The 25,678-nt window shown below is 36.3% G+C and overlaps 2 protein-coding genes across 6 annotated transcripts in view; one reads left to right on the top strand and one right to left on the bottom strand.

The window, feature by feature from the left end:
• Positions 1-1,949: 1,949 nt before the first annotated feature.
• Positions 1,950-5,941, top strand: LOC112984229 (rho GTPase-activating protein 24-like). The gene is made up of 3 exons (XM_026101931.2): positions 1,950-2,818; positions 4,080-4,147; positions 5,403-5,941. Exons 1-3 carry the CDS (start codon positions 2,565-2,567, stop codon positions 5,414-5,416), a joined length of 336 nt encoding a protein of 111 aa, XP_025957716.2. The 5' UTR covers positions 1,950-2,564; the 3' UTR covers positions 5,417-5,941.
• Positions 5,942-6,924: 983 nt separating this feature from the next.
• The window catches only part of MAPK9 (mitogen-activated protein kinase 9), a 31,620-nt gene continuing 12,866 nt past the window's right edge, over positions 6,925-25,678 (bottom strand). For 3 of the 5 annotated variants that reach the window (XM_064521075.1, XM_064521074.1, XM_064521078.1), the window contains 7 exons: positions 24,775-24,940; positions 23,382-23,453; positions 18,902-19,084; positions 17,551-17,675; positions 17,022-17,085; positions 15,504-15,575; positions 6,925-14,610 (listed from right to left, as the gene is read on the bottom strand). In XM_064521075.1, coding sequence (XP_064377145.1) covers positions 14,468-14,610; positions 15,504-15,575; positions 17,022-17,085; positions 17,551-17,675; positions 18,902-19,084; positions 23,382-23,453; positions 24,775-24,940 — 825 coding nt within the window. In that variant the 3' untranslated portion in view covers positions 6,925-14,467. Of the gene's footprint in view, positions 14,616-15,503; positions 15,576-17,021; positions 17,086-17,550; positions 17,676-18,901; positions 19,085-23,381; positions 23,454-23,692; positions 23,765-24,774; positions 24,941-25,678 lie in introns of all 5 variants that reach the window. The other 2 variants (XM_064521076.1, XM_064521077.1) reach the window with 2 other exon arrangements.

Genomic DNA, 25,678 nt, shown 5'->3' with positions numbered 1-25,678 from the left:
TGTCTGATTAATGTTATAATTAATATAGGAAGCAAGGAGTCAATCAGATGCCAGCTGCCATATCTTATTTATGTTGCTCTGGAGTACCCCGAGTCCTTATCCTGAAGCTCAGAAGCCATGAAAGTCACCCTATGGAAAAGGTGTTCCAAGATTGTCCGAAGAATCATGGGACATGATTTTTGAGAGCGTAGGAGGAACTGTAGGCGCGCGTAGGCCTTTCTGCAGGCTGGTGCTGGCCCACGCTGCGGAAAGCTGTCTGAAGTGCACAGAAGCACCTGCACGGCGGGACTGTCGTCTGGAAACACAGAATGGAGCCTCCAGCTCGAAGAAACTATCTCCTGCGGCCAGACCCTTGTCTCTGCCCCCGCTGCCGGAGCGGCCTTCAAAGCAGCGTTTTGTGCCGTTATCTTCCTCTTTCCGCTCTGATACAGTCTGTGCCGTTCATGCACCAACGGCGGGGCTTATCAGCTTCTGACCAGGTAAACTTTTCTTCAGACAAGGTCTGCAGTGCAAACCCCCCCACCAGCAGAAAGGCAACATCCTTCTCGTCGGCTCCCGTTCACTATGGCAACGGGGCCGATGAGTCTTGTGCTGCTTTTAAGCAGCACCAGCATTAGCGGTGAGCTTGTACAGGGGGAGCAGGCAGGAAGGGTACTCATTTCATCTGCGTTATCTGTTAACAGCACGTCAGCACCAGGTTAATGCCAAGGTGAGCAACCTTGCAGAGCTCTCTCCCAGAGTGCTCGCTAATGTAAGTGTGTAAATCAGTGTTTAGAAGTGTAAGAAAGGAGATAGGGAAGAGCACTAAAAGCTAGAAGTTAGGATGATTTTCCCACAGTCATATTATCGCACAACTGATCCACAACGGAGCAGTGGTGTTGCACTTTCCATAAAGTGATGAAACATCAGAAAAAATTGTTTGCCATCCCAGTGCCAACAGGCAGTTCTAGCATTAAAGACACAAGACCATGGCCAGCTTTTTCTCGAGTCTGCAGGCCCCTGTCCTGTAAGGCCCACTTACTGAAAACCTGGTCCAGGCAAAGGCTGTCCCAGGAGAGGCTGGGAGCAGCCCTGGCACTGCAGCTCCTGGGCCGGAGTATCTCCCCGCTGTACGACAGAGCTGCCGACTGCAGCCCCGGCGCTCAGAAACGGCCGCACTGGGATCGTTTCTCATGGGCTAGAGAAGGCACAAGGGTGGCCGACAGGAACGTCTGTAGCAATCGCAGTGGGAGAAGGCTTTCACGTTCGCAGGAGAAACAGCTGCCAAGCTCCACAGTTGCTGTCTCTTGTTAGGGATAAGGGAGAAAACAGATTAATCAAAGCACCCAGAATCCAAATCATCAGAACGCACAGCCATCTGTTAGATTATTAATAGACACAGAACTCGTATAAAGCACTGACATTAATATTCCAGGAATAGTTTTTTCTGGAGTAAAAATTTTAGATTAGCAGCACTGCATCGTGCATGCACATGTGTGTGTAGTTAATTCAGATTATTTTACTCCTGCAAAATAGAATTCATGGATTTCTCCCCACCTTCCATCCAATACAGCACCTCATTTTCAAAAGATGGGGGGCGAGGAGAAGGAAGGAAAAAATTTCCAAATTATTTTAAACCATCTTTTTTATTCTGTGGTATTCATTTTAAGTGCATGCATATTTTGCTCTTCCATTAGTTGCATTCAAGTTCTTTCTGCACTGTACTTGATTCCCTTGTGAAAAGAGGCAGCTAAAATAAACACTCCATATTTATTCATGTCAAATAGTTTTTCCAACAGGAATTGAAATATAACTCAAAAGAGCCCTATTTCTCCTTAACCTCCAGGTTCTTGCCCTTGAAACATGATGACAAAAGAAACCAAACTGCCTCACTTTAACTACTGCCATTTGCTTCCTTTAAAACACACACAACTGATGACAACAGAGATAAGGCAGCACAGCAAGGCATTTTATATTTATTCAATTTTTCTCATGCCTGACTGGCTAGATACAGTGCAGCCAAAATGGATTTAACATGCCTCTTTCCTAATCTGTGCAAAGTGGAACGTAAGGAGCCTCGTATCCGCAGCGGACATGCCAGATACCCTCATCCCTTCCGAGCGGCCAAAGGACAAGACTCGCACCGCAGAATTCCTAATCTTCCCCTTTTCCACCCAACACAACTAGTGAACTGTGGACAGCTATTATAAAATGGCAGTCAAACTACACTGAAAAGAGAGGGTAGGAAAGTAGTAGTAGTTCCTGGAGATAAGAATAAACCAACCATGACGAGAAAGCCAAGCAGGCAGCAGACTGGCACAGCAACTCAAGATCTCACCCGCTGTGTACAAAAACCAAGCTGGAGCCTGAAACAAGATCCAGGCTCCAGCAAAATGGACTATTTCCAAGTATTTGAAAAGCTTCAGACAGCTGTGGTGAGGAAGAAAACTCTCACAGTCTGTGATAAGACAGACAGAGACAGACACGAAAACAAGTTCTCTTGTAAAACAGAAAAGGAATTGAGTCTTTGACAAAGCCCGGAGAGTGCGAATGGTCCTGGCTGGGCAGGCTGCCTCTGCTAAACCATGTTTGAAGACAGTCCTTCTTCAAGGTCTTTGACAGGACTTACCCACCCAGAAGACTCCCAAGAAGCTAACACAGTTGAGAGTCATCTTTTGGGGGTGCAGGAAAACATGGGACATATCCCAGCGGAGAACAGCAACAGCTTCCCTTCCTCCAGCGACTTGCCAGCAAATCCAGCTTCGCTGCAGAACCACCTGGCGAATCTAAAGACGATGATGTCCAGGCAGAAGGCAGAGTACGAATCTAAAATTGCAAGGTAAAGGATTTTCAAAACACTGGCACTGCAGGGAAGGCACCACTGTGCCATACACAGCTACTGCAGGGTCCGTGTCTGTGATTAGCATCTATGGCTGCTACCGCGGTCGGTGCAATCCACATACCTCTGCGAATGCTACTTGGGATCCGGTATTACAGGATTAAGTTAGCAGTCATTTAGTTACTTGAATGCATTTTCATGTGAGGTGCCTGAAAGACTCCATACAAGATTTTTTGGCAGGACTGCGCAGATTTTTTTTCTAAAAGCCTCTGGTCTATTATGTATTTTTCCTTTGTGCACTAATCCAATATTAAAAATTTCTCTATGGAAAAGCATGCAGGTTTGCAACAGCACTAATATTAAGTCAAAAATATTCTTTACGAGTTTTAAGTCATGAATTTTAACAACTCTGAGAAAAGTTTTCATAAGTATTTTCTAAATTTCAAAGATCAGAAATTGAGTAGAGATTTAGCCATAGCTTTTTATCAAAGCAAAGAAAAGGCAGCATTTTCCAGCTCCAGTTTCCAAAGAGTTCTGCTTTTTTATTATATTCAAAATATTCACTCTTTTAACTACACAGTATCATTAATTACCTATAAGTTACTGGTATAAGTCATTCTAATTGTCTATTTGATTAAATTGCAATATACCTCAACATGCATCACTTAATAGCTTTGTCCTTACAACTTTGTGCCTTCCTCACTGTGCTGTAGAAAAAAAAAATCCATTAAATCTTTACTCTAATATCTTTAAAGGAGTACTCATCTATTTCTGCTTAATAAATGAACTGTTCTTGTTCCCCCCCAGTCTTCTTACTGTATTCTGTTCAAGTTTTCCCTTGCAGTTCTAGTCATGTTCCTCAGTGTTTCATATTTACCCCAATTTAGAATATATATCCAAAGTTAATTGCACAGGCTTTCAATTCTGATATATAACACCATAAACTGAAAAAGCAAGCCTGTTGCTGAACAGTGCAGTTTTGACATAAAGCAGGGTACATATGGACTTGGGTATTAATGAGACCACATGAAGAGCAGCATCAGATTAAGTGTGCATATTCACAGGAATGATCTGCCTCTAAATCTCTGCGAAGAGCTGCATGCTGAGAGAGCACTCCACCCATCTCCTCTCCCTTTTTCACAACTGCTGTTACACTGCAATGGCATACAGTGAGGTGGGGGAAAAAAAAAAAAAAGCTTTTTTGTTTTGTTTTTAGGAAAGGAAAAAACCTCTAATTTTACAATGTCTGTCTTTCAAACAGCCTGGAGCAGAGGAACAGAGCACTGCAGCTTGAGATTAAGGATATGCACTCAAAACTGGGACAGCAGCGTAAGTGGTACAGACTTGTGGAGATGAAAATGCGAAATGCGGAGAGAGCAAAGGAAGATGCAGAGAGAAGAAATGAAATGCTTCAGAAAGAAATGGAAGATTTTTTTGACACCTTTGGGGAAATTAACAAATGGAAATAACAGAGAGCAAGTTGTTTAGTTTTTAAATTGAGTTTGACCACAGGAGAGGAAAAAAGCCATATTCTGATTATAATACTGCCATTTCAGGGTGAAATGAGAATCCCAATAGTAAAAACTAGGTTGTTAATTATGAACTGAGCAAGCAGTTGATATGGATTTGTTGGGATGCCTGAACTCTAGAAACTCTCTGTACCTCCCTGCTAATGCCAGGAATGTTTTGTTTCATCACTGGAAAAATTGCTCAGTCGTACTTGCATTACCAATTCCCAAGCCAGGCCATAGCGTCTTGGGGAAGCACCCTGGTATTTTGGGGCTAGCTCCCAGTCCTGTACTGATGCACTAAATATCAAAATGACTCTATTTTTTGATCAAGGGATGTCACGCTTGTTGGACTTTATCAGTCACCTTAGAAGTCACATAAGTATTAAAAGAATGTTGAGTTTATATTTGCGTCCTAGAAATTAGTCAGTTGTTCAGTTAGAAGCAAATATAAAGAAATAAGAAACAATGTATTTATACATACCTATAGTTAACAACACTACTCTCACATGGCCCTGTGGTTGGGATCTAGGTCTTTAGTGTAATTCCTGCCCCCCTCATTGAAAGGATACTCATTTGCAAAGGAGGCTCCTTAAAAAGTCATTTTCTCCTCTGGATTATAATTAGCCTCCCATCAAGACTCCCGGATGAGGATGTTGGTCATTAAAACTGTCACTGGTAGACTCCCCCACTCCTGTCTCTTAAGCAGGTATCTCTCCCTCTCTCTCCACACAGAAAGTGTTTAAACTATTTCGATAGCAGGGTCAGCGACCTGTACACAGTTAAGCATCAAGAAAATAACCCGTTTTTTTTACCCACTGCAAAAGAACTGTTTCCTTAAGTCTGAATGTCATCATTTGTGTTAAACTTCCGCATACTTAAACCTGTTGTTCATACAAGCACATGAACTGAATTTGCAGTTATACTTTGTATGAGAAAAACATGTTGTTTATTATTAGCTCTTCAGAAAGATTAAATGTAACAGTAACCATCCACTTGCTTTCTGAATGTCTCACTGAGAAAGCTTTTGAGGTATAAGCTGAACTTGCAGACCCCTTTTTTTTCTTCTTCCCCAGAAAGGAGAGAGTGAGCAGGTTAAGAGCAGGTACGAGTGAATCAGAAAATGCCATCTTACCCCACAAGGTTCATGGAATGAAGCAGCTCTGTCCATTCACTGCCCGAAGGTCATCATGGAGCCCTGAAGACCCTCGCGCACCAACTCGTGCTGGCTAACTGGTTCTGTGCATTCTCTAGTTTCCAAAAGTGCATCACTGAACCATAACTGCTTTGTCTTCTTACCTTTACATGAAGCAGTTTTTGAATTTGAACTCCAAGTTCTTTTCCTCATTTCTTTTTTCCACTCTTCCCTTCACTTTGCATCTTTTGAGACCTCATTACTATGAAAACACTCTGCTTCTCCTTAAGTTTCACTTTCCTCAAGTTATTTGGATCTTATTCTGAACTCTTTCCCTTCTTACCTTTCTAAACCTGCTCTGCCAACATCAAGAGATTGCATTAAATATAAAGAAAAGGTATACCATAAAAAAAGGAATGCACTTTGGTATGCTTTGTAAAGCACTTTGTTGCATATAATTAGTAAAGCTGCTTTATTTTCTTTGTTCTCTTCTGTTTAATGAATTGGGGCTTTCTCCATACCTTAAGAAACAACCCGAGGAGAAGTACCTATCAACAAATATCAGGAAGCTTTGCGACCTACTGTTCATCTCTGCTTCATCCAGATACTCTGCTGCAATGCCCTGTAGAGGAGATAAGACTACAAGTTCTCCACGCAAGAAATAGCAATATTCCTGAGAAAGGTATTTCATTCTATCATAAGTGAATCTTCTACAATGCTAAAGTCTGGCTGAGTAATCTGGCCCTTGCCATGTATGTAGAGAGGCTGACCCTTCATTTACTATAAGAAAACCCTTATGAAAGGCAATTGGATCAAAGCAGCAGTTAAGTTTTACTTCAGCTTCCCCTAGCTGAGGTACATAAAAGAGCTGTGCAAAAGCAACTGAGAAAAAACTTACTGTGTCTTTGCAATAAAGCTTTCTTCTTCCTCCAAAAGGAGTAATGAAGTAGTTTTTCAAGCTAGCCATACATCTTTCTTGTCCAGTGAGAATAAATTTCATCATTTGAGCTCAAGGTGAAAAGAATGTCCTTCCAAAGTCCTTTTAAGCAAGCTGCTGACTATAAATATACACCAAACCTTGCAAGGAAGTCTGAAAAATCTAAGTAGGATCCTGTTAAGGCACATGCATGTGAATACAGATCTGTCAGCAGTACCTGGCAAATTTCTGCAGTTTAATAAACAAATTTCAAAATACATTTATTACCTGGCAGTAAAACCAAATACTGTTGGATGTCCAACTTTTCTAGTTGATTGAGAGAAAGGAGCTCCAACCAGTTCCTTAAAACTTATTTTTCATACTAATACTTGCTTTTTGGTTAACTGAGAACTAAGGCAGTAACAAACTTTATGTTTTAAGATAAAAACATGCACCCTTTCAGTTAGGCGTAACATTCTACTTCAACACAAGACACATCAAAAAACAGAAAGCTTACTGCTATAGTAAATGAAACAGACTGCTCACATTGTTCAAGTATACATATTTATTTGTAATTTTACAGTGGCTTTAGTACTGGTGTTTTATGACAAGATTTTTGGAGAAAAAAACCAAAAAGGTTCAGAATGAGGCTATAACTAGCACTTCAGAATCAGTTACTGACAGCTTTCCTTATGAAATTTCTACCTTCCATTAAAAAAAAAAAGACAGACCAAAATGAAGGAAGCATGACTGCTGTCCATAAAAAAGAAAAAATACTTTCTAGTCATCCTGAAAAACAAAGTCCAGCATCAGACAAAATAGCCACCGCATTAAAGGGAACATGTTCCTATTGCACAAGCATCAAGAATGAGATATGACAATCAAAGCCTAATTTCATAGGCAGAAGAGGCCACATGTATCTATATAGTTAGACTTCAAAGCACATCTTTCTTCTGAAATTATATACCATACTGTAAGTGAAATTAAGGCCATAAACTCAACACTATAACAAGTGATAGGGCTTGATGCTACTTTTTGTGACATTTGGTAAACAGAATGCAGAAAAGAGGGCCAAAACAAGATATACAAAGCATTTTGAAGGGGGTGAAAAATTGATGGCATCGCAAAAGAAATCCTTAAAGAACAGAGAGTTTTGGGGGAGTTATTTAAGGGATTAGGTAAAACTGGATCTCATAACAAATGACTCAAGCGACTATTGTAATCTTTTATAGCATGTCTTCTAGAATACACTACAGAACGTATTCTCAGGCATTAACATTTATATTTGTCTGAAAAGTTATTTCTATGTTATTCCCTCTTGAAAAGAGCTGAGAACTTGTATCTTTGTAAGTTATTTTAATGACCAGATAGGCTTTACTGTCCTGAGTTAACTGCATACAGGTAACTATGTGATTTACTCTGGTATCTTGATTACACTAAACTGCTAAAACACCTGTGAAACCCAACATGTCATGCATTTTAAAGAAAGGGAAAGTAGTCAGGTATTGCTATCTTTTCTAATTGTGTTCATTTCATTAGTGTATAACACACCTGAAAGCAGTAGCTCCAAAGAAGCAGTAGCTACTGTGGAAGGTTAAACATTTTACTTTAGAAAAATTTGGGAACTTTTATCTGATGAAGTTGAAGATGCACATTAATCACCTTATAAAGTTTGGTTTGCCACCATTTAAGAAAATATAGATATCAAAAAACAGACAAATACACTGCTAACCATCTGTTAAGTTTTCTTTTAAAAAATTAGCACCAATTTATGCATCTGAATTCATAGAAAAGCTAGTGACACTTTTGTTTTTTCAAAAAACAGTTTTTCCCATTAGAAGACAACACAACACCATATGTTCATGGGTATTAATTAGCTTTCTTATCAGTAAAGAACAAATGACTATTGTTCCAGGTAGTGAACATAAAATGCAGTTCTTACGTGAGTACTTTCTCCCCTGCTTTTGTTATCCTAAAAGCTATGAGGTGCTGAATTAAGGACCCATTCTGGGAAACAAACACACATGTACTTAAGCAAGTAGAGCATAGGAAGTATCAGGGTTCTGACTAGTATTTTAGAGCAGGGACAATGTCTTCCTATGATATTCATGTAGCATCTCTCACAGTGGAGTCCCAATCTTAAGCAGATGTTCTGGCCTTAACGTAACATATACAACAAGCTTATGAAGCATAGGCAAGAGTTAATAAAAGATTTTGTTTAAGAAAAAAAATCCTCATGCTCCCAGCTGATCTTGCTATCAGGGCAAAGAAACTTTGTTCTATCTTTATATAACAGATGGCTAGGTAGTCACACTGCTACTCAGATCATCCCACAGGCATTTGAAGAGAGATGTTTCTCAAATGATCTCTTATTATTTCTTAAACATAATTCCAAATCTCTGAAAACAGCTTTATATTTAAAGTAACATACTGATTAAATCTATCAGAACTGCAAAGAGCACAATCAAAATTTAAACACATTAGATGATTTTAATGTCATTCCTTTCAACCATATGCTGGTTGCATTTAGAAGAATCCTAAAGTGCTTCAAACCCATCAATTAATAAAGTCGATTTCTGTTGTGCAAAACTGCAAGCACCTTCTCAAAAAAATAAGCAGCAGCATCGAGGAATAAAAACTTAAATAGCTAAATGTATTTTCTCTATTTTGTTTTGAATTCTTAGACCAAAATAATTTGCCGTATTGTCAGTAATAAATCTCAGAAGAGTGCATTTTATTATTTTAATTTTATACTTGACTTGTTATACATATACTGTTTGAAATAGCGGACCCAAGTATATTTATAGGCACAAAGCAAGACTGTGGGATTGAAATTCAACAACTGAAGTTTTAGCTACAAAAATAGTCTTTTTTATAGAACACAAATGGAAACAATGGTTGTCTCTCCACTCTTCTCCAACACTAATATGAGAAAAGGTGGTTTAACTTGAAACATTCTTTTAGCTCCAGACACCTTTAGCATGCAGAGTGGACAAAAATAAAACTGATTTAATAAGTTGTGTAATAAGCTTTAGAGCATCACTATTACTCACGTAATAGACAATCTAAAATATATGTAAAATAGTCAGCCAAAGTACATTTTTTCTGTCAAACTTCAACACGTTAAAAAAAAAAAAAAATCAAAGACACTGTGGAAAAGCAAAGAAGTTACTAGAGTCAGGGATTCATCTTTGGGAACTTAAGTCCAAATTCTGCATCTGGGTACAGGTGTCCCTGGATCAAAACCAGTTTTGAGCAGGAATTACAGCAATAAGCATCCCAGAAAAGAATTTGGTTCCCAGTATATAGTATCACTAAGTTTTAGCATCAAGCCCTGATAGAATCCATATGACTTACGTAGAATATACAGACAAAGGCTGCTCAGTGTCCCCCCACGCACACTTAAAGTACTTCCATTTCAAGTGTCACAGTTCAAATCAAACACTCCACACAAGCCGTATTGCTGCAAGACTGAACCTGTATTCCAGAAGAGCATTATGTTCAGTAAAGATTTGTCTGCACTTGAAGATCGGCACTTCCAGCGCACACCAAAGCAGAGGAGCGCACTTCTGCCAAAAAAGGGCCATTCGTTCTGTTCTCGGAGTTTCAGTATGTAAGCTGTATTTTGAATGTTTAAACCTACTTCATTCAAAAAATTATGATTTTAAGCCAAATACAATCAGATCCGGAAAGGAAACTGATTTAGCATTATGATTTAGCATTTAAGGTCCTTCCTTTAGGAAAGGAAAAATTAAATATATGGAATCACTTTTTTAACTTAATTTTGCATAAACACATGTATACTCTGTTAGGACTTAAAAAGACAAAAAACCCAAAGCACTCTGGTCCCTAACAGTTTTTGAAACTTACCAACCAACTAGTCAACAAAAGTTAAACTCAAACTTAGCTAGAAATTATTTTGATAAGGAAATGTAAACCCTTATCAGAAACACAATACAAAGAATTTCAAAGGCTGTTTGCTTTAGTTTCCAGTCATTAGACTAGTTTATTTTATATGATCTGTGCAGACAAAGCCTTATTTTGACATTTGTTTCTTATGTTTCATCATTTTTAATAAAAAACAAACCTTTCATATCACAGTATTTCCTCAAAGCACACCTACAGGCTTCTAATCCAGATTTAAAAATGGATGGCTTCTTTAAGCTTTGTTTTTTGAGGAAAAGTGACATGAGCACAGATGAAATGAACTTTTTAAAACACACTCCATTTCTGCAATGCCATACAGCTACTCAGTGTTCATATTTAATATAATGTTTCAGGTAAATAATCCGGTTAATAGCCACAGATTCCTCTTTTTTCAGGTGAGCAGTTAAGAATACAGATTGCATCTATGTTGACCATTACTTATTTTTAATCATATATTTCATAAATCATTTATGTATACTGCAGTAGTGTTAACACTATACAGTCTCTCATACAGAAAAGTAACATTCATGTTTACAGAACTAAGCATTTTTTATATATGTATATACACTTACACACACACTCACATATTCTTAATCTTTAAATACATATAAATATTTATAAATGACAAAGTGCAAAAAAATAGTCAATGGCATCACTTTACATACATGATTTTAACATTAGGAATAAAAGTGATTCTATTGCACACCAAACTCTCTAAACTTTTAAACCCTTGTCAAATTACATGTGCACTTTGTTTTCTATCAGTGATGAGGTTCTTACTGCATTGAAGACCATTTCACAAAATGGGGCACTGAACTTAAACTGCAGTCAGGAATACAACTAAATGTATAAAATCTGCATGCAGTGCATTTATAGTCTATATGTGCACACTGAAATAGTGTGGGAACTTTAGCATGCGTCTATTCTGCATGCATTTTTCTGAATACAATTTGCATATCTGTCATTTTGATAACAGGACATTGATTCAGTTTATTAGCAATTAAAAAAAAAATTATACTGGAATCAAACCCACAATATTCACAGTCTTTTCATTTCATGCATGTTTCCAAGACAGTAACAGTTCTGTAAAAATCTGAAGCATCAATGAATGCCATAGCAAGAATCCATTAAAAAAAAAAAAAAAAAAGAAAAAAAAAAAGACAGACTGCTTTTCCTACAGTAAGATTTGCAAGGAAGCTCAGTCAATCTCACAGCTGTTTTAACTCCAAGATAAAGTTGTATACTAGGAGAAGGTCAGATATCAGTTCCAACCATGGGGATAGGTCGGTTATGTATCAAAAAACATAAAAGACAAATTTGAATCACAAAATCATTTAGGTTGGAAAAGACCTGGAGGTCCTCTGGTCCAACTCCCATGTTTTAAGCAGCTCAAATCCATTATGAAAAAAATTCAACTCTGTGCATCCAAAATATGTGGGGAAACACAGAGTGATTAAATTGAAAGAGCTACTGAAAAAAAAAAACTTGAGAAGTAAAATTCAGTAGATTACTTCCATGACAAATGAAGAACATCAAAATGCTCAGCCAGAACTTCTACACAAACGGGCCTAGAATAAAGCTAACCGAAAGTAAGTTATTAACAGTCTAGTCACTTATTATGCCGGTAAAGCGGATGCATTTGCTTTGCAGTTGTTGTAGCAGCAGATTTAATCAACTGCTAAAGACTTCAGTCCCTCATGTTCACGTACAGAAAAAGAGCTCTTTCACAGAACTATAGGATGAAGTGTGTAAAATGCTGTAATCTACTACTTTGCAACAAGATTCTTCACAAAAAAAAATCCTTAAAACAGCCTTTAAAAAAAATACTTAGGCAGTAATTTTGGATCACCAGTCTTTATGGGACGCTTTTTTTTTTTTTTTTTTTTGAAGAGAATGCTGAGCACCCATTGTCAGAAAAGCCACCCTCTTATAAAGTACGATGTGTTTAGCACCACTGTGTCACTGATAATAACAAACAGCTTTATCTCAAAAAGATACCTATGCTTTGCTGATTGTCCATATTAATATATTCAAAAATTTTCTCTTTAGTTTCATTCTATAGTGGCTGCGTCTTTTGCTAGCCTAGAAAGGACTGAAATAAATCACAGCTAATCTGAACTTGCTAATGGTCATTTTGAACAGGTGTCTTTAATTTTAACTCACACAAATAACTATAAAAAAAAGAACAGCGACTTGTACTGCTGTAAGATAATAGGTATTATTAAATGTTTGTTCCAATGACAAAACGCACTAAAACCATTTCACATATACCATCAGTATCTAAAGACAGACCAAACTCCTGCACTTCCGTTAAACAGAATTAAAAAAATCCAAGATGCCAGACGACAATTCTGACACTTACAGTACTTAATATGAAGTTAGTTTTTGCCTTCTGGGACAGCAAATTCTAAAACTGAATATGTCTGCTATAGCAAACTAAGCTATTTTAAAAACACATGGGTACAATCCTAATCTAAAAGCAATGTTTGCATTAAGACAGACTACTGTTTTTCAAATCTTAAGGCCAGAAATGACAGGTAAATTCTCTTTTCTTTTACAGAGTGTACTAGACAGCTCAGTAATGCAGGGGCTTGCTAGGCAAGTATATTTTACAAGTTCTCTTTAAACATTCAAGTCAACAGTATCTAGATCAACAGCTAAATACAGTGGCTTTAAGAAAGTGGTGTTTTACCTCATCTTGGATCTCTCTTCATTGCTATTATAGTAATATTGTTTAATCTCGCACACATGCGCACACACACACAAGATGCTTTAGCAAAATATTTCATACATCTGCATGCTCTAAAGTGAACATGTACAAATACACAGATGTGTAGTATTTGGTAATTTTAGCCCCACACTACTGCAAACACATTTTCTAAGAATTCAAAATATTGTGCAACATAAGAGGCAACATTTGTATTATCTGATTCTGAAGACTGCATTGATAAGCCTGTATTGAAACAGCAAATAGTCTCCTCCTGTCCTCTGACACTGTCTTTAGAAAACATATTTATATGTTTTCCTCCCCCAGTATAAACAGAGTTTTTCCTAATTTGGGAATACCGTTTAGCTATATTAAGAAAATGGCCTTAGCTGACAAATAAGTTTAGATGACAAATGACTCAAAACTACTATCATATTTTTCTTAAAATTCTCTAGATAGAATGTACCCATTAAAAAAATGGAAAATTATGCAGCTCTTTTTCAGGTCACTTAGGCTGCAAGTCTTTCCAATTTGTCTGTCCTTTTATCAGAGTTTGCACTGAATGATGAAATGCAGAGCATCACAGATTTAATTTCCCTTTTTGTTTGTTTTTGTTAAAGGACCAGTATCACAAGCCAGAAAGGTACAGAACAATTTAGCACTCTCCCCTCTTCTAAACAGGCACTGCTTCACAGATATGTCACTCAACAAAAATCCCTTCCTTAAGATTGAGTTAAACCGCTGTATCTCCCTTCCATGTTTCAGTAACTGAAAGGAGTCAAAGACATGCTCATATTCATAGGTGAACTATGAAGCAATTGCTATGGTCTTTACAGTTCATGTTTCTCTCTTCTACAAGAAGACAGACAGAATCTTTGGGAAGTGAAGATAGAAAGGGCTCAATAGAAAAAAAGTGCTATGTGGAAGAGTAACTGCCCTTTAAACATAGTACTGAGAGCGCTCAATATGTGAGTTAACACTCACATGTAACACTCCAGTAGTTAAATAAAGCAAACTGTCGCAGTCACACATTTAAACAAACTTCATAGAGACTATACATTCAAGAAAAACTACTGATGAACAATACTGTACTAAAATGTAAACAACCATTTGCGTCACAGAAGCCTACCGGTTGGGACTGAAAAGTCATAAACCCACTCAAGAGGAATTATTGGCTATAAGTCTATTATAACTGCTCACCTGAAACAGGCTGTAATAAAGAAAAGCCTATAATAGTGTCTAAATTTAGATTTTTTTGTTCTTTAGACATTGATTTGCTTCATTCTACAACATTAAGCAGGCAGTTTTATAACAACTGAGTAAAAAATACAGGCATTACTTTAGTAGAACATGCAGAACATGGAGTTTTTCCACTTGGTTCCATTAACTTACAAGCAATTCAGGCCCAATGGAAGCAAGAGTTCTTTTCCAAAGTTAAGTCTGCAATCCTGGCTGATCATCGGCATCCTTCAAGGGGTCCTGTCAAGGCATCGAGGCTGCTGTCTGTATCTGAAGCCAATGTTTGCTCTGTTGACATGGATGAAATGTCATTGATAGATGATGACTGGGAAGGACTGGTGTTGCTATTCACTGCTGCATCTGTGCTAAGTAAACCAAACATAATAAAATCTGAGGCAAGACAATATTGCAAGTAAAAATAACCGTGCTTCAAGGCTCTGAGCATCGTTTTCCCCACAGAAGTTCTTGTGAAATAAATTAGTAATAGTTAAAAAAAAAAAAAAAGAAAAAAAAAAGAAAAGAAAAAAGAAAAAAAAAAGACACCACCAAACACGAAGTTCCTTAGGACTCAAAACCTGACATGGATATTAAGAGATTCCTATTTATCTCCCCTCTAGAGGAAAAATATGTATCTGTATCTATACATACACACACACAGGTGTGTGCACACGTGTGTGTATATAGATATGTAAAAATGTGTATATATAAATTGTGTTACCTGGTGAACAGTAACCTGAATATCAAGATATCTAATAGGTATAGCTCACAGGAGACCATAACAGTATCCTTACTACTGAACCGAGAGAACAGCAAACATCAAGAACTCAGTCAAGGACAAATACTTTGCACTACAAACTGCTTTTAAAATAAGAAGCCCAACAGATGTCAAACCCTACGTGAAAAGGACACATTCATGCAGAGCCACACAGTAAGCATTCAATGTAAAAGACATTTATGTAACAGTTGATGCCACACATCTCATTTGATGACTGAACCCTTTGGGGAGAAGGCAGTGAATATACAGTGCAGTGCGAGAGACACACACGACTTCTTAAAGAAGTTCTCATATAACTTATTTCCTAAGAATGTAAAACTACTTCACACGGATTTCCAAAGGCTGATCAGAATCAATAGCCTTGAACAACAAAACTTTTGCCTACCTGGATTAACTGGGATTTCTTCATTTCAGTAATGTAACCAACCAAACCTATATATCATAGTTATAGAAGTTAACTGTTGAAACAATGACTAACCTGAGGGTTGATCTTTTACCACACCATTCTTGCTTCTTTCTTCCCAATCCATTACTTCTTTGTATATTAATTCTTAAGAGAAGGAAGAATGAGAGAAGAGACAGAAAGAGCACTGTAAGACTACAGAGGATTTGTAAAGTGTTTACAAGCATATAAAAGTACAATAAAATGGTTAAGTGTCAGTCTGTAACTTGTATAGGTATTTATTTTCCTTTTTACGACAGACCTAATGCAAAGATTAGATGATTCTACAGATATTCTTTATGCATCACAGAAAGATACTCGGCATGTACGAAATCAACATTTTACAAACAAAATAGCCAACCATTTAAAAATAACAAAGAAACTCAACAAACTTTATACATGCCTGAGAGATATTGAAATTAACTGTAAAAAAGAAAAAGAAAGATTTAGATTTAAAAAAGAAAAAAGGTACTGATAACCTCTAGTGGAAACTTTAGTTTCTCTGATAACAAGAAAAGAATATCAACAAATGTATTTATTCTGAAAGTAAAATCTCCATAGAGACTTTCAGGAAAGTCTTGAAATTCTGAAGTGGATTAAACTAACGATTAAAATATTGCATGAACACTCTCATTCACAACCAGGAGCAGCCCTAAGATACAGGCACATGAACAAAATACCATGGAGCTTTAAAGCTACAGGAGCATCCATTACTGTCTCATTTGTCTGTGCTATGGTACATGCAAGGGACCTCACCTGTCTAGAGCAAAAGGATTATTACTACTACAGAGTATCATGTGCACTTTTAGTTTACTTGCAGTTAACTCACAATAGCTTGTATATATACAGCAGAGTCTTAATGTAATTTAAATATTACAGAAGTTTGTTTCTCTAAATAGCTTAAGACCCCTTTAATTCTGAGTAAAACATTCACAAATAGACTTCCCAAGTAAGTGGAAACGTCTATCCCCTTGTACTAAAATTTTGACTAAAACTATGAAGTGTAATTGATAGCAATACCACAATGCTATTTATTCTTTTGTTTAAATGAACGATTCCTACCTATCTGGCCAATAAGGAATACAAGCAATAAGAGAGGATTAAAAGAAAAAAAAAAGACAAAGCTTTTGCTCTTTATGACTTCTAGAACAAGCACAGTAGTAGATATTATCAAGAGATATGGCTTTAATAATACATAGTGAAAAGAGGCATGTGTTTCTGTTCCAGAGTTTTCTACCAATAAAAGAAATGCCATTGGGATTACAAACGCTTAAGAGATGACAAAACATTCAAAGGAAGGGAAGGGAAAAAGACCTGAGAAAATGAAAAACTGTGACATTTTGTTAAATATATTTCAGGGGTGTGCATATGTGTGTTTGTGTTCCAGATGGTACGTTTTTCCATTACTAATCTCTTTTCCTATTACCACAAGCAGTACTTTATAATTTGAATAGTGGGTCCCAGTCAGTTACACAATTCAGCATCTATGTACTCCAAACTGTGCATTAACACAAGTCACTACAATAAATGTCACTGGTCATGCCTACTTCTTACCTTTCCACTCCTCAATTGCATGTTCTCTTTCCTCCAATTGTGCGTCATAGATTTGAGGTGGAGGCTACAAAAAAACCAAAGTCTACAGTGTATTTATTATGTCAGACTAACACAATCAATCATAGCATGAAAAGCTAAAAACAATAATTTTCTCAGAATTTTGTTACTTTCATCTTTGGCAGTCTGTTCCCCAGTATCTCAAAATTACATTCATTTTACAGCTCCAGAACTTGTTGTTAAGTTCTACCTCCACTACAAGGCTGTTTAAAAGCATCAACTAAAAATTAAAAGTCATTGTAAAGCTTGATGTGATTGCAGAGAAAGTCCACTTTTCAGAAAGCACTGGATTATTACCATAGGCAACTCTTCCTCTAAAGGGAACAACAACTACTTTCAAAAATGTATGAATTCCACCTTACTGGCTGTTTTTCAGGTGGTTTGAACCTGAACTGAACTTTTGCTGATTGGGCAGGGGGAAGCACCCACCCACACTGATACCTTAAAATTTATTTAATAAACACAAACTTACAGCTTCTGCTTCAGCTGGATCATACCAGACAGTGATATAAGGATGACGTAAGGCTTCATCTACAGAAATTCTCTTGTCTGGATCTACTACAAGCATTTTTGATAATAAATCTCTAGCTTGACTGGCTAGAAAATAAATTTAAAAAAAGCATGAAAAGAGTTGCAGAGGTTAAAGTCTGACACAGAAAACATATTAGAAATAGGCAACATACAATGTAACAGGTTTCTTCAGCAACTAAGCCTTTCAATAAGTCCCATCTGTTGGTGACATGGGAATACTTGACTTTTAATCCTATAATAGTAAATAGGTCTCACTGAGTACTGATTTAACTGAACTGTGTGGTATCAAAGTTCCACATCTTGCTATAAGCATTAGCACAGCCAGCGCGAGGGCAGGCACAGAGACCCAGTCTCTCCTACACTGTTACACATACATATAACCACAGAGGTGGGGGTGTGCAGGGGTGTGGGGGTTATGTTTTAAAAACAAGGTCACCATCTTTTAATGTAAACTTAATACAATACAAAACAGACCCTGCAACTGACTTCAATCAACCTCAATTTTTAACAGTTCTGCTGTCACATGGGTCACAGTTTATGTGACCATGAAAGACTAAAAGTTTTTAAATAAGCTTTTAAAAGCACATCCTAGTACAATAAAAATCTAATTTTGTGGTATCAAATTACTCTTTCTTTACAGAGCGGTTAATGTGACACATGGTTATCCATTTTTGTAGTGGCATCTTCTTGACATATCTTTTGTCTGAAAAATCCCTATATAGTAGTCATTAAATATAAACAACATACAAATACACTACATATATATATATTACTTATCTGTATACTATATTTATTAAATACTAAATTATATAAAGTAGTAATATAAACATATAATACAATATAGATAAAATACAATTTTGTGTAAAATAATTTTCAATCATGTAGACAATAACAAGCCTTTTTTTCTCCTTTAATAGTAATCATCTAAAGTCAAGGCATATCTGAAATGAATTATATGCCCGCATCAACTAGAAAAATTTAATTGCAAATAACTGCCACAACAAGTATGACTTTTAGAAAACACAAGTTATAGACATTATTCAGTATATTAGAATTAAGCAGAATTTTGAGAACAGGGAAGTATTTCTGTATTCAATGATTACTATTAGGGTAATTCTTGTAAGACATCTCAGGATGTGTCATAAAGGAAAGAAACTGCAGGTATGCAACTTTTAGTGTTGACACCTATTGCAATACACAGTGGTATTTTTTTATTTATTTATTTTTTAATTAAGTGTACTGTAGGCATTTTAAAGAAAAATCTTTAAAAAGAGAAAAGCCCCTCTCCTTACTTTTTAACTTGTCACGATCAGATTCCGATGGAAATATCCAGTCTGGGAAGAGCTCTTCAAATTTAATACCAGGATATTTTGGCCTGTTTTCTACATAATTCCTCACTGTAGGCTGTAGTTTCTTCATAAAGTCTGCTGATGGCGTTCCTAACTGTTCAATAACTTTATTCCATTGATCAATATCTGCACCATATCTTTAGGAAAAATCAGCTGAAGTATTTGAAGTCTGCACTATATAAAAATACTGTTTACAGAAATCCGAAAAGCAAATGAAAACTTGAACAAAGGACACAAATACGAACTTCATTCTAGAAGCAACTGTATTCTGAGCTGATCTGCCAGGCAAAAACTTAGATTGATATCAAAGTATAAAATTCAGGTTTTGTAATCCTAAAGTAAGGATGGGCTACAAGTGCTGCATAACTCATTATTTTTAAATCTCTGTCGCTCATTAATATCGACTGGCCAGTTTTGAATGCAGTACTTTACAGAGTCCTAATGAAGTCCTTATTTAGCAATTGTATCCACAACAAAAGAACCTTGTTCGACGGAGACTATGAAGACAAAATGAGAAAGGCTGCTTTTGAGTCTTCTGAAGTACACAGAGTACCATCACAAGGCAGATTTATGAAGGCAGGGAAAAAATACATGAAAAAGCCCAAAGGACAGATATATCATCTTCAGAGTAAAGAACTCTTCTGCATCTTTCTTAAAGAAATTGGGCTTTTTTTTTTAATTATTAAATTGGGAACTAATTGAGTGGTTATTTTAAACTTTGGAAGAGTTAAATAAATAAGTAATTCTGAATAGGGAATCCAGATTTTCTGTAGGTTGTTTTGTTTGTTTGTATATGAAGTGTATCAACTGTGGCAATACTCAGACTAGTCTGTTCTTATATTCAGATTTCAAATATTTTACAGGAATTACACTTACAAACTACAAATTGAAAGCATGTTTCGTGTGTCTTCTGGACTGCCCCTTCTCCCTCTGTCACCTATGAGCATTTGCCCCACACATAATGAAATGTGATAGATACCAGAGTTTGCTCTGAATGAGTCTAGTCAGGTTAACAAAACTAAGAGAGAAGATATATTGTACTAGTACTCCTGATATTTAAGTTTGCTCATACTTACACTTTACAGCTTTTCTGATTAAAAGAATATGCAATTCCAGCAGAGTCTGACCATCCACTTTGCTAACATTCACATCTAAATTCATAATCTAACATTTTAATCTACCATATCTAACCTATTCACATAGACAGATTCTATAACAAAAAAAACCCCCACAAACTTGCTGCACTTTCAGTTAAGATGCATTTAAAATGTAATGATAGAAGTGTTTTTAATTCAGTTAACATGCCAAAAATAGAGTTAAAAATATATGCATATTCACTGCTTCATGCTAAACCTTTAGAGACTTTAATACAGAGATTGAAAATTATATTTGCTTATTTAATACATTGCAATGGAAAAGGGATATTAAAATCACAATAGAAAAAGTCAATAGTGTTAAACTCTCATGCTAAAGTAAGGCACACACAAATAAACCTTTTAACACACACCAGGAAATTTTGTTCCTACCTGGAAAACTGATTTCTGAGAGATCTCCACCAATCTAGATTCTTTTTGAATAACAGCAGTGTGGTTAGTCAGCTAATAAAATTAAAGCACGTTCTACAGTGGTTGCAGCATTTTTTTTTTTTTTTAAGGGAGCAGAAAACCTTTGTGAGCAATGATGATTTAGTAACAACTGTCTCAGCTGGGTGCCTTCAAAGCACACTACAAAAACTGAAAATTGAAAAAAAAAAAAATTTCCACAAAATAAGGTTGGTCTTTAAATAAGTTATGCTCATTAGAAACCCAACTAGGAGAAAACCTTGATTTCAATGAAAAACATGCAGAGCATGCCCTATGAATAACCTGGCAACCTGCGGACAAAACTACCCTTCTTGTTCTAGTAAGACAATCTGAGAACAAAAGTAATTCAAACAGTTTAGTTCATGACAGCTGTGCCTACCTAATTTCTGGGACTCTGGAAGAAGAGAAGGTAAGAAAAGAGTCCTCATACAGTTACAATAAAGCATATTTTCTTCCCCTAAGAAATTGAGACTATGTCAAAAATCCTCATGCTTTTGCATCCATCAGGCAGGGTTGCTCCCCCCACCCCACCCGCCTCCTTCACTACCTGGCCATCGAGAACATTCAAAACATTCTCTGATGCTGCTGGATTACCTATTATTTTGTCTTAATTATCTACACTGCATGTTTTTTCTTAATTTTTCAATTCCAGTGCAATAGCAACTGCCAGCAACACAGGCCACTACCTGTTAAGAGTCTCATTCATACTCCACAGCACCAGTCGGGAGCAGGCTCTGTCGATCCATCAGGCTGACAACCAGAGCATCTCAGCCGAACCAGAGCACTGCTGCAAATCTCTAAGAAATCCCTACCAGCCATATGGAAAAACACAAGCTATCAATTCTAAAACTTGGGGAGGGAAGAAAAAAAAAAAGAAGAAGAAGAAAAAAAAAGTAGGCTCCCCTGCAGACAGTCAATAGCACATCATTAAGCAATGCAAGGTGCTGAACTTGGTTCCCTGCTCTAAATCCCCAAATCTACAGCTTTTCAATACAAAAAATGTAACAGAAGTCAGGGGAGAGAGGAAGGATAAAACAAATAAGAATAAAATAAAAAAATAAAATAAATAGAGATATACACACCAGCATCCCTTATAAACCACGCTCTCAAAACAATGTTGTGGCTGAAGTTACAAAGAAGGGATAATCTAACTGAAGCAGGTATCAGTCAGGAGAAGTTTCAACAACATAAATATCTACCAGTGTTTGACATTAAAGGGAACCAAAAGCCAGATCTTAGAACAGAAAAAATTTTTAAATAAAACACTACAGCTATGCACTCCACTGATAACGTATTGATAACAAATTGAAATACAGACTGGTGGAGCTTCAGTGACCCCTAAAGAATCATAAATGTTAGCTTGCATATTTAACAAGTATGGACAAAATTTCCTTCATTTATTCATAAATAAATCAAGATAGTCCATGCTAACATGCAGGTGAAAGACACATAACATACATGAAGAATTGTGTTAGGTTGGTCTGAAGGCTTCAGAAGATAAAACAATAAGTATAGAAAGGAAGAAAGGTGGAAAAACAAAAAGACTTACTTAATAATTAATCATTTGTAATACTAAATAATGCATGATCGACTGCTGAAGATTAGTGTCATGAAATTTAGCATTCAAATTGAAAGTCCACTACTAAGATACATAGGTATGTATAAAAAGATTTTGTGAACTCATACCTGGTATTTTAAAGTGGTGTGCCCAAATTTTTTCTTGCTGATGAGCAAAAATGCTATGCTTTCCCTCAAAATCCTGGACCACAAGTATCTGCAGCTTCTTGTAATCTAGAGCCATAGACTGCCAATTGTGGTTTAATTACATCTTCTGGATTCTATTTATTTATTGATCAGTCTTGAACATCTAGTCCTACAACACTCCTTTGCAAGATTTTCTTTCTTCTTTATAAAGGATGATAAAGAAGTCTGCTTTGCTCCAAATTTTGTAATGGGAACTTCATAGCTAGTCAGCTGTTTTAATTGGGTTTCTAGGTATTTTGAAATATATCAAACACATCAAAAAAAGAATATATAATTTATTAAATGATCATTTCTGTTCACTTAACACAGTGCAAAGACTTGTCTCTGATCCAGTAATATGTTACTGAGATTTCAGATTTCTAATGTATGAAGACATATATACATTTCACAGTAAAGTTTCCTACAGAATTTTCTGAAGACAAATTTAGGTCAAAAAATATTGGAGGGAGGAAGGAAGAATAACAGTCTTCTAGAAAAAGGCCAAAATAAAATTTTCATAAAATGAAAAAAGTTTCAAAAGAAAAGAGCTTTTCTTTTTGTATTAAATAATAAGAAAAAAGATCGCTCATGCAGTGTTTTCGCAGTTGGGACACTGCTGTCCAGCAAATGCTAATAAGCAAGAAAAAAGAAATCTGACTGAAACTCAAAAATTGTACAAAAAAGAACAAGTCTACTGTTCAAACAAACAGGAAGCAAAATCCATGCATAGTGAAAACTAACTTTAGGCTTTCGCTTACAACACTTATCTAGAAAGAACAATCGTAAGAAAAAATATACTTACTGCTATTTATTTTTTAAACCTAGCGGGATCCTTTTAAAACTACAAAAGCTGAAGTTCTTACTATAAATTCTATGGATTCAATCAGTACAAATTACATTAAATACAGTCTGAGAAAATTAAATGGGAAGCTCAACAATTTGGTTAATGACACTAATTTCAAATGTTACAGTAGATCTACTAAACCATGACTGTAAATATTTTTTTTCTTTTTTATGCTTTTACACCTATATAGATCAAAATAACTATGTTTCTGTTGGAAGTGGGATGGGATTCAAGGATGACTAGGGAAGGATACGATCAGTGCCTTGGAATATCACACAACCTTTCACCAATTCTCCCATGATGCACCCAACTGACCAGATATCAACTGAAAGTAAAAAATGAAATGATCAAATTATGAAGTATCATGAACAAAAGTGAGGAAAAACAAAACAAAACAAAAAAGTCTAGCATCTACAATAAAACACAACAATGTGGAAAACCAAACTACTAACATGAATTTTCAATCATATCAACACCAACTGACTGTTGTTAAAGTTTTGTTATTAGCATTTTATAAAATACAATGAGTGTTTAGACTTCTGAAACCACCATGAAGAAGGATACAATCTCTTCCTGGGAACAGGACTTTATGGAGGACCATTTCTGCCATAATGCACCCAACAGACCAGATATCCACTATCATTTGTTAGGTGCAACAAGGACAAAAGATTAAAGAATTTTTAAATACCACAATTATCTTTATTTGTAAGTTCACACTGTATATCTACAGTCCTGCAGATAATTTATTTTTTGTCCCATCCAGAACAGCCTCTACTAAAGTTCTGATCCACATTAGCACTTAGTGTACCACAAGCTGCCCTGTTCATCAATGCAAATTTTCCTGATCAGTGGCTCAGCAAGGTCCTGGTAGTCTCTTGTATTACACAGCCAGAGTTAAACATACACCCCACGTATATATAAAAATATATATAGCGTGCCCTTCCCAACCCCCTGCATAAAGTAATAAAGCAAACAGGCATAGTACGGTAGAAGTCTAAAGGAGGCAGCATATTACTCCACAACTAGTAAAATCAGCAGGTAAGACCCCAGTAATGCAGTTCAAGGACAGCCTCCTGGTCACCAGTTTTATTGGCTGGACACTCAATATATTCTAGTCATATTGTTTTTAATAATACAATACCCAGCCTCTTTAAGTGCTATGCACATTTAAGAGAGCATAAGACATGGCTTGTCCTATGGACCTGAAATAGATTTGAATAAAATGATCCAAGACACAAAAGAGGATAGATGGTGAAAAGAAGATATTTCAGAATAAAATCACATTGATAGAACTGTTAATTACTTATATATGGATGGTTCTATTTTTAGCAGTCATCAAGCAGAACTGTCTCAAACATCACTTTTTCATAGGATAAAACACATGGCAACAGGACAACACAAGCAAAGAAATAAAAATAGTGGGGGAAAGAACAGTACAAGTGAAATGAAGAGATGCACACGGAGCGGAAAAGTATTAATACACTCCAAAACCATCAGGAGTGTAATTTTTGTTATTTCCAATACCCCGATTAACATGCTTTAACAACAGACATGGGGCAGGGGACCAGCCCCCCACCTTTCAGAGCTATGTTCTGAGACAGATGCACTTCAGACAAAAGATTCAAGGTGTTAGTCCAGCAACTTACCATTCTCTTTATATCCCATTCCAAGGATAACCTCTGGTGCTCTGTAATACCGTGTTACTACATATGGAGTCATCATAAAATTAGTACATGCTGTTCTTGCCAGTCCGAAATCAAGGATTTTGAGTGTACAATCTGATTTTACTACTATGTTGCTGGGTTTCAAATCCTAAGAGGAAATTATTTCAGTTAACAGAAGGATTGACATACTGAAAAATACATCCCACCAGTCAATATATGCCACCAGGTCATTTCACATTAATGACTTCATATTCATGCTCTGATGTATCTGCTGGTTTCCACACAGATATACACAAACAAGTTAAATGTTTCACAGCAACACTCAAAAAAATTCAGGGAAAACTACAGTCAAAATTGCCTGCACAGTCATAATTTATCTATTTGTGCACTGACAATATAGTCAGTTACATACTGTACGTACACACTGTACATATATACAGAAAATCTGCTTCCTTTAACACATTTAGTGGACCTACTTCAGGTACAAGTAACAGTTGCATAGTGAAGCAGATTGTTGTCTTTAGTATCTGTGCCCTATTAACGGCAGAATATGGGGGAGACAGTGACAATTAGTCAGGTATCTGTAGGAAAAGGTATGACCTAACAGATACAGCATCAACAAATGTATTTGTTAATGACAGATAAGCCATCTGCATTATAGTGATTAGCAAATTTCACAGAGCTATGATGTAGTGAAAGTATAAAGCTACCAATGAGCAAGGAGAATAATAAAATATTTTAAGATAAACACCCCATGGGAAAAGTCATTACTGTACCCAAAGGAATACACAGTGCATTGAAAGAACTGTTATTCTAGTCTTTTTATTCACAAATTATCACGAGAAGCTGAATCACACATGTACAAGCAGATTTAATTCTGTTATAG

Source organism: Dromaius novaehollandiae, chromosome 15 (assembly GCF_036370855.1).
Source record: "Dromaius novaehollandiae isolate bDroNov1 chromosome 15, bDroNov1.hap1, whole genome shotgun sequence".
Lineage (NCBI taxonomy): Eukaryota > Metazoa > Chordata > Aves > Casuariiformes > Dromaiidae > Dromaius > Dromaius novaehollandiae.
This window is presented reverse-complemented; position numbering and strand designations above follow the sequence as displayed.

What these genes read in the sequence shown, in the direction of transcription:
- LOC112984229 (XM_026101931.2), top strand. Translation starts at nt 2,565, where the DNA reads ATGTTTGAAGACAGTCCTTCTTCAAGGTCTTTGACAGGACTTACCCAC. An exon ending in TACGAATCTAAAATTGCAAG is followed by an intron (nt 2,819 to 4,079) that starts GTAAAGGATTTT and finishes TCTTTCAAACAG; the next exon opens with CCTGGAGCAGAGGAACAGAG.